The sequence below is a fragment of the Crotalus tigris genome, unplaced genomic scaffold, assembly GCF_016545835.1.
Source record: "Crotalus tigris isolate CLP2741 ecotype Arizona unplaced genomic scaffold, ASM1654583v1 scf7180000024469.1203045, whole genome shotgun sequence".
NCBI lineage: Eukaryota > Metazoa > Chordata > Lepidosauria > Squamata > Viperidae > Crotalus > Crotalus tigris.
This window is the reverse complement of record NW_024100640.1, coordinates 400673-413228: the sequence shown is the minus strand read 5'-3', so window position 1 is coordinate 413228 and position 12556 is coordinate 400673. Positions and strand designations below refer to the sequence as shown.

The 12556-nt window shown below is 43.5% G+C and overlaps 1 protein-coding gene across 2 annotated transcripts in view; it reads left to right on the top strand.

Annotated features, from left to right (window-relative positions):
- PDE3A (phosphodiesterase 3A) overlaps nt 1-12556 on the top strand; it is a 281509-nt gene that overhangs the window by 226488 nt on the left and 42465 nt on the right. For both annotated transcript variants that reach the window (XM_039332943.1, XM_039332944.1), the window contains 4 exons: nt 4031-4291; nt 6611-6765; nt 7905-8020; nt 10623-10842. In XM_039332943.1, the coding sequence (XP_039188877.1) occupies nt 4031-4291; nt 6611-6765; nt 7905-8020; nt 10623-10842 (752 nt within the window). The remainder of the gene's footprint in view (nt 1-4030; nt 4292-6610; nt 6766-7904; nt 8021-10622; nt 10843-12556) is intronic.

Sequence of the window (12556 nt, the reverse complement as noted above, 5' to 3'; positions counted from 1 at the left end):
ATAAGTCTGTCTTCCAGCAATTCTGTTTCCTTCCAATTTATTTTCACATCTGTTAGAGAGAATAATTCACGTTTCAAATGACGATGGCTGCCATTGTTTTGTTCTATATTTTTCTTCCCCCGTTCTCGTTTGGCTGTGTCTTTCTCGCTTTCTAACCATCTGGATTTTAAGACTTAAAAAGGCTGTGCAGAATAATGAGGGGAGATTTTTCAAATATGTGGGTGGGATCGCGCTGAACTTGATGTATAATTTAAAGAAAAATCGAGAGTCCTTATGAATCTGTAATTCCTGCCATGTGTTATATGAAATTAAAAGGTAAATGAGAAAAAGAGAGAGAGAAAGCGGGGAGGGGGAAGAGAGAGAATATGAATCATTCATCCTCAATATTTTTAATTGTTTTATTTTCTTTCTTCTCCACCGCACTCCTGTATCAAACACTGAGGAATAAAGGACCAAACAGCTGTGTTTCCTGTCACAGAGGAAATTCCAAACTCTTGATGATATCAGTTTTTTTTAAAATCGGCTCAAAGTGGGACATGTCAGAGACTAAAAGATTTTTCATCTTGTCCCAAAATAGCCAAAAACAAAACATTGGAGATTAAATTATCCCAACGGTTGGAGAAATAGACCGACTCGTGAGGCTCTTTTGATTAATTATATTTTTCTCTTGTATCTGCTGCACAGTAATTTGGTTCAACAATCAAGGCATTGATGACAAAGGCTAGATTTTGTTCTACTTCTTACCCATAGCTTCTTCTAACTATGGTTGTGTAGGAGAAGAGCAGCAGAGCTAGGGGGACAGCGTTAAGTAAGTCATCAGCCTGGAGTTGTTACGTTACCACAAACGGTCTAAGTCTAACCACCCTTGAATTCCGTTGACCGTTATCTGACATAAATTTAGTATTGTACGTTAGTTGATTGGATTCTTGGTTATGAGCATGAGCAATAAATCTTCTCAACTGGAACTCGTGTGACTCTCATCCTTTACACCTGATGGGTTTGTGGCCTTCTTCCTGGCTACATTTTATCTTGTAAGGATAGGAATTATTATCCAGAGGGTTGTTTTGTTTAGGGATCAAGAAGATGCCCTCCTGGGGATGTTTGATGCAGATGTTGGCCCCATGGTTCATACTGAGAATATCAGGACCCTTAATTCGTGAACCAGGGATGAAGTTAAAAGAGAACAGTTCAGTAGGAGGAGAGAGTGCAAAAGAGAGGGATAACTACAACACAGCACTAGAGGAAAAAGGATCTGAAGCCAGAATTAATTGAAAGCAAAGTTAAGATTCAGAGGATTCATTGGAAGAGTTGAGGGACCTTCAAGGTTTGGTTCCGTAGCCATCTTGTGGAGCACCAACAACTTCATATTTGCTCAAATAACCCTAACGTCTAAGGAGATTCTCAGTCATCCAGATCATGATTGTCCCAAAGGTGCTTTTTCAAAAGTTCACTGGACTTTGTTTTTCCTTAAAGATGTTTCACTTCTCATCCAAGAAGCTTCCTCAGTTTCTTCAATGAACTAAAGAAGCTTCTTGGATGAGAAGTGAAACGTCTTCAAGGAAAAATAAAGTCTAATCGCCTTTTTAAAAAGCACCTTTGGGACAAATAGCCCTAATAATTTATACAGCTAGTCCTCAACTTACAAGCATTCTTTTAGTGACTATTTGAAATTACAACGGCACTGAAAAAAGTGACTTATGACCATTTTTCACACTTATGACCATTGCAGCATCCCCATAGTCACGTGATCAAAAATTCAGACTCTTGGCAGCTGGCATGTATTTATGACTGGTGCAGTGTCCCAGGGGTGTGTGTGTCACGTGATCCCCTTTTGTGACCTTCTGACACGCAAAGTCAAAGGGGAAGCCAGTTTCACTTAACAATCTTGTTACCAGCTTAACAACAGCAGTGATTCCCTTAACAACTGTGGCAAGAAAGCTTATAAAAAGGGGCAAATCTCACTTAAAATCTGTCTTGCTTAGCAACAGAAATTTTGGGCTGAATTGTCGTAAATTGAGGAATACCTGTACTAAACATGGCTCTTCCAAGGCTACCGGTGCTGTGACACGAAGTACCATCCTTTTAGCAAAGGTCATTTAATGGTCATTTAATAGAAACATGGTTAGTTTTCACATCGGCTCAGTTCTTAACACCAGTTGCCATAATGACTTGAAAGCTCACAGGGGAGCAAAAGTCATTTTTATGAAGTCTGTCAAGTCCACACCCACTATTTGCGTGAAAGGAACCCAAATTTCTTTAAGAAAACATACTTTAAAAATTACGTATTTTCAATCCCGGTAAATCCCTTTTGGGGCCAAACAACAAACTCCAAAATGGCTGGCGTTTTTCCACAGAAACTGCTGATATGTGCTGCTTAAGTGGTTTTTTTGGGGGGGGGTGGGGGAGGAGAGAAAGTAGAGGTTGAAGGCACGGGAGAACAGTAGAGAAAAGAGAAATGTGTTTACTTTTCATTTTAAGTCTTGGCCAGAGAATTTATGATCTGCTTTGGAAACTGTATCAGCTCATGATATTTTGTGGGACTCTTGTTGTTGGCTTTCTGATGTCTGGTAGATCAGCGGCCCCTCAACCTTTTGGGCACCAGGGACCCTTTCCGTGGAGAGAGGTTTTTCCGTGGATTGGATAAGGTGTGGTTTCATGTGCTGCCTGTATCCTTTGGATGGGGCTTTGCTTGTTTGTGCGGACCGGTTGCTGACATGCCGCGGACCGGTGCCAGTCCACGGACCGGGGGTTGGGGACCCCTTTGGTAGATGATCTTTGGTTTTTCTGCTCCTGATCTCCCACCCCCCCATGTTGTTCCTTGTTTTGCTTTGAGATGGGTTAGTGAACCTGATTGCTAAGGGCATATGGAACAGCCCATATTTTTAATGGCTAATTGCATTTCCACATTTGAATGCCTTTTTCCTTGAACATAAAGCAAACTAGGCTAACATTGATGTAAGCGACTGTCAAGAAAAGCTTTAGGGAAATGTCTTCTTAAAGCTTTATGATCCTTTCTCAGGTTCTGGAGACAAAAAAAAAAAAAAATGGATGGCCTAGACTAGAGCAGGGGTAGGCCACCTTGGCTCTTTTATGACTTGTGGACTTCAACTCCCAGAATTCTGAGCCACTATGGCTCAGCTTGGAAAGCTCTCCCTTTTCCCTCAGCATGGCTGTCTCAGGAATTCTGGGAGTTGAAGTCTACGAGTCATAAAAGAGCCAAGGTTGCCTACCCCTGGCCTAGAGTCACTGAAGGACATACAGCCATTCATTTAGTGACTATTTGAAGTTACTACACTGAAAAAAGTCACTTGTGACTGATTTTCACATGACCATTCCATCATCCCCATGGTCACGTGATCAAAATTTGGATGTGTGGCAACTGACTCATCTTTATGACGGTTGCAGTGTCCCAGGGTCTTGTGATCACCTTTTGCGACCTTATGACAAAACGAAGCCAGTGGAGAAGTCAGATTCATTTAACAATCAAATTACTAACTTAACAACTGCAGTCATTTCACGTACAACTGGGGCAAGAAAGATGATGAAATGCGGCAAAGCTCACTTAAAAACTGGCAAGAAAGATGATGAAATGCGGCAAAGCTCACTTAAAAACTGCCCCGCTTAGCAACAGGGGCTTGATTGTGGTCATAAGCTGAAGACTACCTGTATACGTTTTTCTAAGAGGGATGTTTTACGTCATGAACGTATAAAGCTGATTTATACAGTAAGTCAAACTAAAAAGCAGTATGAACTGCTTCATTTACGTTAGTTTTTTCTTCTTCTTCATTTTATGTGCAAACAGCATCCTCTGGCTGTCGTTAGTGCCCAATAATGGCACCATAGAAAGCATAGAACAAGAATTATGTGGCTGTTTTTCTCTTCTACACTGCCCTAGGTCAGCAATCCAATGCCAGTGGGCATCATGGCAACCCTCCTCCCCTCCCTTCCCACTGCACAAATCACATTGGCATAGTTATGCATTATTTACTTTCTGATTTAGGGCTAATGTTTCTTTTTCCTCTCTTTCCAGTCTTCGGGTACCAGTATAACGGTAGATATTGCCGTCATGGGAGAAGCTCACGGACTCATTACTGACCTTCTAGCAGATCCCTCTTTGCCACCCAATGTCTGCACCTCCCTCCGAGCAGTGAGCAACCTGCTTAGTACACAGTTGACTTTCCCAGCTATTCATAGACCAAGAGTCAACACTTTGGCATCCTTCAATGAAAATTACACCGGTTCTGACACCGAAGAATGTTCAGAGAAGGGAGAGAAGCTTACTATTCCCAAGGTAGGTTGTGTCTATTTGGCTTGCCAACATGACTTCTTTTTGTGCACCCAGTAGTAAACCAAACCAAGGAATCAACTCCATAGGCTAAAAAGCGAAAGCTACTTTTATTGTACAGTGGTATCTTGGTACCCATCGTTAATTGGTTCCAGGAGACATGACGAATACAAAAAACTATGAGTACCAAGCAATTTTTTACTGTAAGGAGTAATGAATGTAGTGTAGTGAGTCACAAGGCAGCTGACACCGACAAGTTTTAACGTGTGTTAAGTACCAAACAAACAAGGAGTACTAGGATAAAATTTTCACACCAAAATGCAAAATTCAAAATTCTTATGAGTTTCAAAGCAGTTGAGTATCAAGGTAGTGCTGTAATTAGCTCTAATAACAGAATCTTGTAAGTCAGATTCTGCTGGTCCCTTCTCTGCCTCTTCATACTCCAATGAATCAGAGAGGTGTTTCTCTGAGCCATTTCCAAATGTTATGTGGTTATTCTGGACTTAAAATATGTTTTCCCTCTCCAAACTACTACTACTACTACTACTACTACTACTACTACTACTACTACTACTATCCTCTTCCTCCTCCTCCTCCTCCTCCTTCTAGAATTTCAAAAGTAGATTACTGTTCATTGAATTGTATAAAATGAAACTCAAGCAGATAACTGTGTTTTCTGCATTTAAATCCTGGTTTTATATTCATTAGGCTTAATTAGCAACAGCTTCTGTGCTTAGATGCTATGGAAGAACTGCAAAGGAAGGAAACTGACACCAGAGTAGATGCAGAAATAGTGAAAAAAAGGGGGACTCATTGGCAATCTCAGTCCAATAACAGAATAACAGTTGGAAGGGACCTTGGAGGTCTTCTAGTCCAACCCATGACTCTAAGCAGGGAACCCTATACCATGTCAAACAAATGGTTGTCCAATCTCTTGTTAAAAACTTCCAGTGTGGGAGCACCCACAGTTTCTGGAGGCAAGTCGTTCCACTGATTAATTATTCTGTCAGGAAATTTCTCCTTAGTCCTGGGCTCTTAGCTCTAGTTCAATAAACTATGGCGGTGTTTCTCAACCTTGGCAAACTTGAAGATGTGTGGACTTCAGCTCCTAGAATACCCCACCCAGCCAACGTCTTTATGTTGTCCAGACTGAGAAACACTGATGGCAAGGTGAAATGCCATCAGACAGGGGCCCAATTGAAATAAAATGAACTCTGCAAGATACCCATTTCACCCATCATTTTATTCAAATAAGTTAGGAATCTGATATTTAAGAGAGCATCAGAAACACAGGAGTATCTGAAACATACATTTCCCATCCATGGGAATAGAATAAATGATGACAGTTTTGGATAAAAGGACTGTGCACAATATCCTTGAACTGGGCTTAAAGTCCAAGACAAAGACTGTAGAACAGGGGTTCTCAACCTTGGCAACTTTAAGACTTGTGGACTTCAACTCCCAGAATTCCTCAGCCTTTGCTGGCTGAGGAATTCTGGGAGTTGAAGTCCACAAGTCTTAAAGTTGCCACGGTTAAGAACCCCTGCTGTAGAATGTTGTCAGAAATTAGTAGTGGGGCATTTTCTTCATCTACCGAGTTATCCAGTGTACTTGCTAATAACAACTGAAGATCATGGATAAAAACAACATAGAACACAAAATCATGGGGCTGTAAGGCACCTCAGAGATCTTCTAGTCCAACCCTCTGATCAAGGCAGGAGACTTTAGAATAGAATAGAGCTGGAAGGGGCCTTGGAGGTCTTCTAGTCCAGCCCCCTGCCCGAGCAGGAGAACCTATACCATTTCAGACAAGTGACTGTCTAGTCTCTTCTTAAAAAATCTCCAGTGATGAAGCACCCGCAACTTCTGAAGGCAAAGCTGTTCCACTGGTTAATTGTCCTCATTGTTAGGAAGTTTCTCCTTAATTCCAGGTTGCTTCTCTCCTTGATTAGTTTCCATCCATTGTTTCTTATTCTGCCCTCTGACACTTTGGAAAATAATTTGACCCCCTCTTCTTTGTGGCAGCCCCTCAAATATTGGAATACTGCTATCAAGTTGCCTCTGTTTCTTCAGACTTATACCATCCCAGTCAAATGGTTGTCTAGTTTATTTTTTTAAAACCTCCAGTGATGGAGCATCCACAACTCAGGGGTGGCAAGCTATTCCATTGATTACTTATTCCCACTGTCAGAATTTTTCTCTCTCTTTCATAAGCTGTCACCCATTACCTCTTGTCCTATCGTCAGGTGCCTTGGAGAATAACTCGATTCCCTTTTCTCTGTGACATAATAAAGTAATCACAATATGTTGTTGTCTTACCTACAGCGCTGTCGGAAAAGCCTACCCCCAGGTCTTCTACGGCGAGTGTCATCCACTTGGACAACCACCACATCTGCCACTGGTTTGCCCACCTTGGAGCCAGCTTCCGTTCGAAGGGACCGCAGTCCTAGCATCAAACTTTATGATACTTCACCGTCCAGGTAGGAAAATAATTGCAGATTTTTTTTTCCCAAATGAGGACGGGCCTTGGTGGCAAATAGAATGCACAGACTTATTTTAGAAAAATAGAATATAATAAGGCGACTGACATGATGCAACCATAAAGATTATACACTAATTCTCCAAAATGCCCCGCTGGCGTTTGTGGACTTGGCCAGCAAGACTTGAAAGTTATTGGCAGCCAAAACAGTCTGATAGCAGTTCAGATAGTCCTCATCTTACAACTGTTCAAAGTTGCAGTGGCATTGAAAAAAGTGACCTTGATCTTTAACGACTATTGCTGCATCCCCATGGTCACGTGATCAAAAGTTAAAAGGCTTGGCAACTGGCATGTATTTATGACAGTGTCAGTATCCCTGGGTCATATGATCACCTTTTGCGTCCTTTTGCAAAGTTAACGGGGAAATCAGAATCACTTAACAACTGTGTTACTAACTTTAACAACGGCAGTGATTCACTTAACAACTGTGGCAAGAAAGATCGTAAAATGGGCTAAAACTCACTTAACAACTATGTTGCTTAGCAGTGGAAATGTTGGGCTCAATTGTGGTTGTAAGTCAAGGACCTACACCCGTGAAAAACAATCAGATAACCTAGGAAGCAAATGAGCATGAACAATTGTGAAAGGGTAAAAACCATTGGCCTCTCTCTGATTAACAAATTCAATTGCATTAAGACACTTCACCAATTAAAAACCTGTTGCCGTGGTTGTAATTGATTCATCCTTTCACAAATGTCAGGTCTGATTGAAATAGATACCTTTAGGTGCTGCAAGGATAAATGTAGGATATTCACATATAATGTGGAAGAAGATCCCATTGAATTGAAGTCCATACATCTTAAAAGTTGCCAAGGTCGAGAAATAACTCTCTCTCTCTCTCTCTCTCTCTCTCTCTCTCTCTCTCTCTCTCTCTCTCTCTTTCTCACACATGCATTCAACTTTGCCTATCTTAGATTCAAATGATGTCAGTTTGTAAGCTGCCTGTAAACATCTGATTGGCTGTTGCAAGACACACGAAGTTACAGGTTCCTAGGGATTGTGACCATCAGCCTGACCTCTGTTCTTTGTAAGAAAGCCCACAAATGAGAATTGTGCTGCCTTTCTCTTTTATTTCCACAGCTCTGATTCATGGAACAATTCTCTCCTGATGACTCTCACCAAAAGTCGATCCTTCTCAACCTCCTACGCGATGACTGCTGCCAATCATCTGAATTCAAAGCGGCCGAGCCGACAAGGTGGTTATTCATTTTATCTTATAGACCCGCCTTCCAGGCGGCGAACATTTCCAACACACCTTCCTCCTCCTATTTTCCCCACAACAACAACAACAACCCTGTGAGGTGAGTTGGGCTGGGAGAGCACGACTTGTTCAAAGTCACCCAGCTGGCTTTTGTGCCTAAGGCGGGACTAGAACTCGTGGCCTCTCGCTTTGTAGCCCGGTGCCTTAAGCAGTAAGTTAAAGCTCTCTAGTTATCTACTGAGCATGCTGATTTTATGAATTCAAGGCTATTGATCCAGTAAAGCAGTGGTTCTCAACCTTTTTAATGCCGCGACCCCCAACCGGTTGTAAGTCGAGGACTACCCAACCGGTCGTAAGTCGACTTTCCCTGCCCGGGAGTGTCGCGCATGCGTGGTGCCGCCCCCTGCGCCGGCCAAGGCGTAGCTGGCAAGGGGCAGCGACGGCGCAGGGCGACCACTGGCTGGGCCACCAGCTGGCCCAGCCCAAGGGAGGTAAGGCACCCGCCGGGCCCCACACGCACCAGCAACCCTCCCTGCGCCCGCCAGCCTCCCATCTCCCACCTCGGCCCTCTTTTACTTACATTTTTAGTAGTTGCTCAGCAGGGAGGGGTGGAAACTTCCAGACAGCTCGCCTTCGCTGCAGACAGCTTGCAGCACTGTTTGCAGAATGGGACTTTTGGTGGGCTCAGCAGGGCAGAAACAGCCTGGACAATTCCTATTGGCTTTTGAAAGCCAATAGAATTAGACTCTATTCAAGAGAGTCTATTTTATTGGCTTTCAAAAGCCAATAGAATAAAAGGGAGTAGCACAGCTAAGGAAAAGGGGAAAAAATGGTGGACTGCATTGTTTGGCGACCCCCGTGAGATGTACATTCGACCCCAAATGGGGTCCCGACCCACAGGTTGAGAACCACTGCAGTAAAGAGACAGACAGCCCAGCTCTTATGGATTTCAAGTTAGACCCCGAGAGGTTCTCAAATGAAATGACATTTGCAGCCTGGATGAATATTTCTTCTCCAGCATTTTTTTTAACCAGTGGTGATATGCAACAGGACAGAGTTCCCCAACCTTTTGGGCACCAGGGACCGGTTCCACAGATAAAGGTTTTTCCATGGACCAGGGGATGCGTGGTTTTGTGTGCTACTTGCATCTCGCGGATGGGGCTTTGCTTGTTTGTGCAGACCAGATGGTGGCATGCCGCAGCCGGGTACCAATCCACAGACCAGGGGTTGGGGACCCCTGCAATAGGACTACTATTTTTGTTATTAACACAGGATCCTTTAGCACAGGTAAAGGATCTTTTGGAAGCAAAGGTCTAACCTAGAAGGGCTACTTTAAGGCAGTAGACACCATACGTTGTTTTTGTTCTTGGCCCAAATCAACCCATTGTATTGAACTTCATTTAAGTACCTTAACCTACTGCACTACTTTTTATTAGCTTCGCAGTTCAGGGCCGACAGGGTGACCAATTCAAATCACCCTGTACAGCTAGTCCTCGACTTAACGACCACAATCGGGACCAGAATTTCTGTTGCTAAGCAAGGGTGGTTGCTAATGAATCACACTTGATTTTATGACCTTTTTTTTTTTGCCACGGCTGTTAAGTGGATCACTGCAGTTGTCAAATGACTCAGGCAGTCGTTCAGAAAATCTGGCTTCCCCCGTTGACTTTGCTTCTTGGAAGCCAACTGGGAAGGTCACAAACGGTGATCACGTGAGCCCGGGAGATTGCAACCCTCTCAAATACATTGCAGTTGCCAAGCGCTCAGATTTGGATTATGTGACTGTGGGGGTGCCGCAGTGGTCATAAGTATGAGAACCAGCCACTGAAGTTACAATGGCATTGAAGAAACAACTAGTCCTCCCACTTAACAACCGTTGCAGCGTCCCCATGGTGACCTGTCCAGAATTCAGGTGCTTGGCAACCTGCATAGATTTAAAGATGGTTGCAGCATCCTGGGGTCCTGTGATCATCATTTGTGACCTTCCCAGCCAGTTTCTTACAAGTAGAGTCAACCGAGCAGTGGGGGTGGGGGGGGGTTCACTTAACTAACATTGCAAAAAACATTGTAAAATTGTATAGGATTCATTTAACAACCACTAAAATTCTGGTTCCAGTTGTCATATGTTGAGGACTATTTGTAGAGGGTTGGCTTCACGAAGCGATATATACAAAGTGTCAACTTCGAAGCGCGCATATGCTGTTGCCACCATTATTTCTTTTCAGCTTGCCAACGCACTGGGCGGGGGGAGAGGGGGAAATGGAATGCAGGCTCCAGACAACAAGTCAGGCCGTGTGAACCAAGGATGTTTCAGCAGGTGTTGGCAAGCCCACAGAGATACTTTCTCATAATAGTATGTTGACACTCGTTTGGACCATGTGACCTGCACTAATAGGAGGAGGAGAATTCTGTATTTTAATTATAGTGGTTTGTGGGGCAAATAACCAGAGCTGGTTTTGCTTTCATCTGCGCCGAAATGCTGTACTCAATAAAGTTTTGCATTAAGAGATTGGATCGTGCTTGCTCAGTTGGGCCCGTCAGTCGGAACCTTGACACGGTGACCATTTGAAAAGTAACAATGTTTTCCCGTTCCACAGGTATCTCCCCAAATATTTCACCTCTTGTCTCTCCAAGCCATTCACCCGTCCAGGGTACTCCAGCCAACAGTCCCATCCGCAGAACCTCAGGAGTACAGTTTCCAGAGTCGACAGTCACGGCCACTACCCAAGCCATCAAGCCTCACAGGCTCTTAGGTTGCACTCAGAGTGCCCCTAACCTATCAGAGCCGGTGGAAGGCACCTCTGTCATTTGCAGTAGGTAAGCTCATACTTTGCTATTTGTGGGAACTTCTTATATTTTCCTGGGTGCTTAAATTTTGCTCTTTCTTTCCTGATCTCTGAGCTTTCTTCAGTAGAGCACATTGATATCGCTGCCTTGGTCAAGTCTTCTCCAGCCTGGGCCCCTCTCCATAAATATTGGAGTTTGTTTTATTTATTGTATCATGCCTTTATTGTTTTTACAAATAATTCAGTGGGGTGAACGCATCCAACACACCTTCCTCCTCCTATTTTCTGCCCAACAGGAACCCTGTGAGATGGATTAGGCTGAGAGAGTGGGACTGGCCCAACTGGATTTCATGTCTAAGGGTGGACTAGAAATCACAGTATTCTGATGATTGGCCCAAAGTCACCCAGTTGGTTTCATACCTAAGGCAGGACTAGAACTCACAGTCTTCTGGTGGACTGGGCCAAAGCCACCCAGTCGGGTTTCATACTTAAGGCAGGACTAGAACTCACAGTCTCCTGGTGGACTGGCCCAAAGCCACCCAGCCAGCTTTCATGCCTAATGCGGGACTAAACTCACCTTCTCCCATTTTCTAGCCTGGTGCCTTAATCACTAGTCCAAATTGTCTCTCAGCTAACTAGATGTCCAATCGCTGGGGAATTCCAGGATTTGAAATCCAGTGTCTTCTACAGTGCAAAATTGGGGGAGGCCAGTGGGGAAGAACATCGTCGTCATCATCATCATCATCACCCATCACCATCCTATATTTTGGTTGCAGCAACCACCAAAAAAAGCTAATACAATCCTGGGTTGTAGAAACAGAGTCACAGACTCAAGATCATGCGAAGTATTAGTACCGCTTTATAAAACCCTAGTAAGGCCACACCTGGAATACTGCAGCCAGTTTTGGTCCCTATGTCACGAAAAAGATGTTGAAAGTCTGGAAAAAATTCAGAGAAGAGCAACTAAGATGATCCAAGGCCTGGAGACCAAAACATACGAAGAATGGTTACAGGACTTGGGTTTGGCCAGTCTAAAGAAAAGAAGAAATAGGGAAGACATGATAGCAGTGTTCCAGTATCTGAGGGGCTGCCACAAAGAAGAGGGGGTCAGGTTGTTCACCAGAGCACCAGAGGGCAGGACAAGAAACAATGGTTGGAAGCTGATCAAGAGAGAAGCAACCTGGAATTAAGGAGAAACTTCCTGACAGTGAGGACAATCAACCAGTGGAATTGTCCAGAAGTCATAAAAGGGCCAGGTTTGAAGACCCCTGATCTACTGTGAGGCAAGTGCTATATTTACAGCAACCATGTGTCACTTTTCTCTCCTGAGAGACCAGTATTTTCCATTTTATTTTACTATTTTATTTCATTTATTTTATTTTGTAAATACAAGTTACTGCTGTCCAGTCACAAAGTCTCCCTTTTGTCACTCTGAAACAGACTTGGGCATTTTATTTCCGGCTCTTTGGCTGTCCCTGTCCAAAGCTCATGTGGATTGCTTTTATTTTGAATTAACTACTTCTCCCCCCCCACCCCAATTTACGTGTGTTTATGCATAGATGTCTATGCAGCTTCACAGCCCTATTAATTGGCTCTCCACAACCACCGGACCAATTTTTCCTGTGCTCCTTGGGAAAATTAATTGCCCATTGGGGTTCTAAAAATACTATTTCTTTTACCACTTCCGAAGGGTCCTGAGCATCTATTTCAAGTTTTAGAGGTTGCAGGAAGAAAGTGTAAACTGA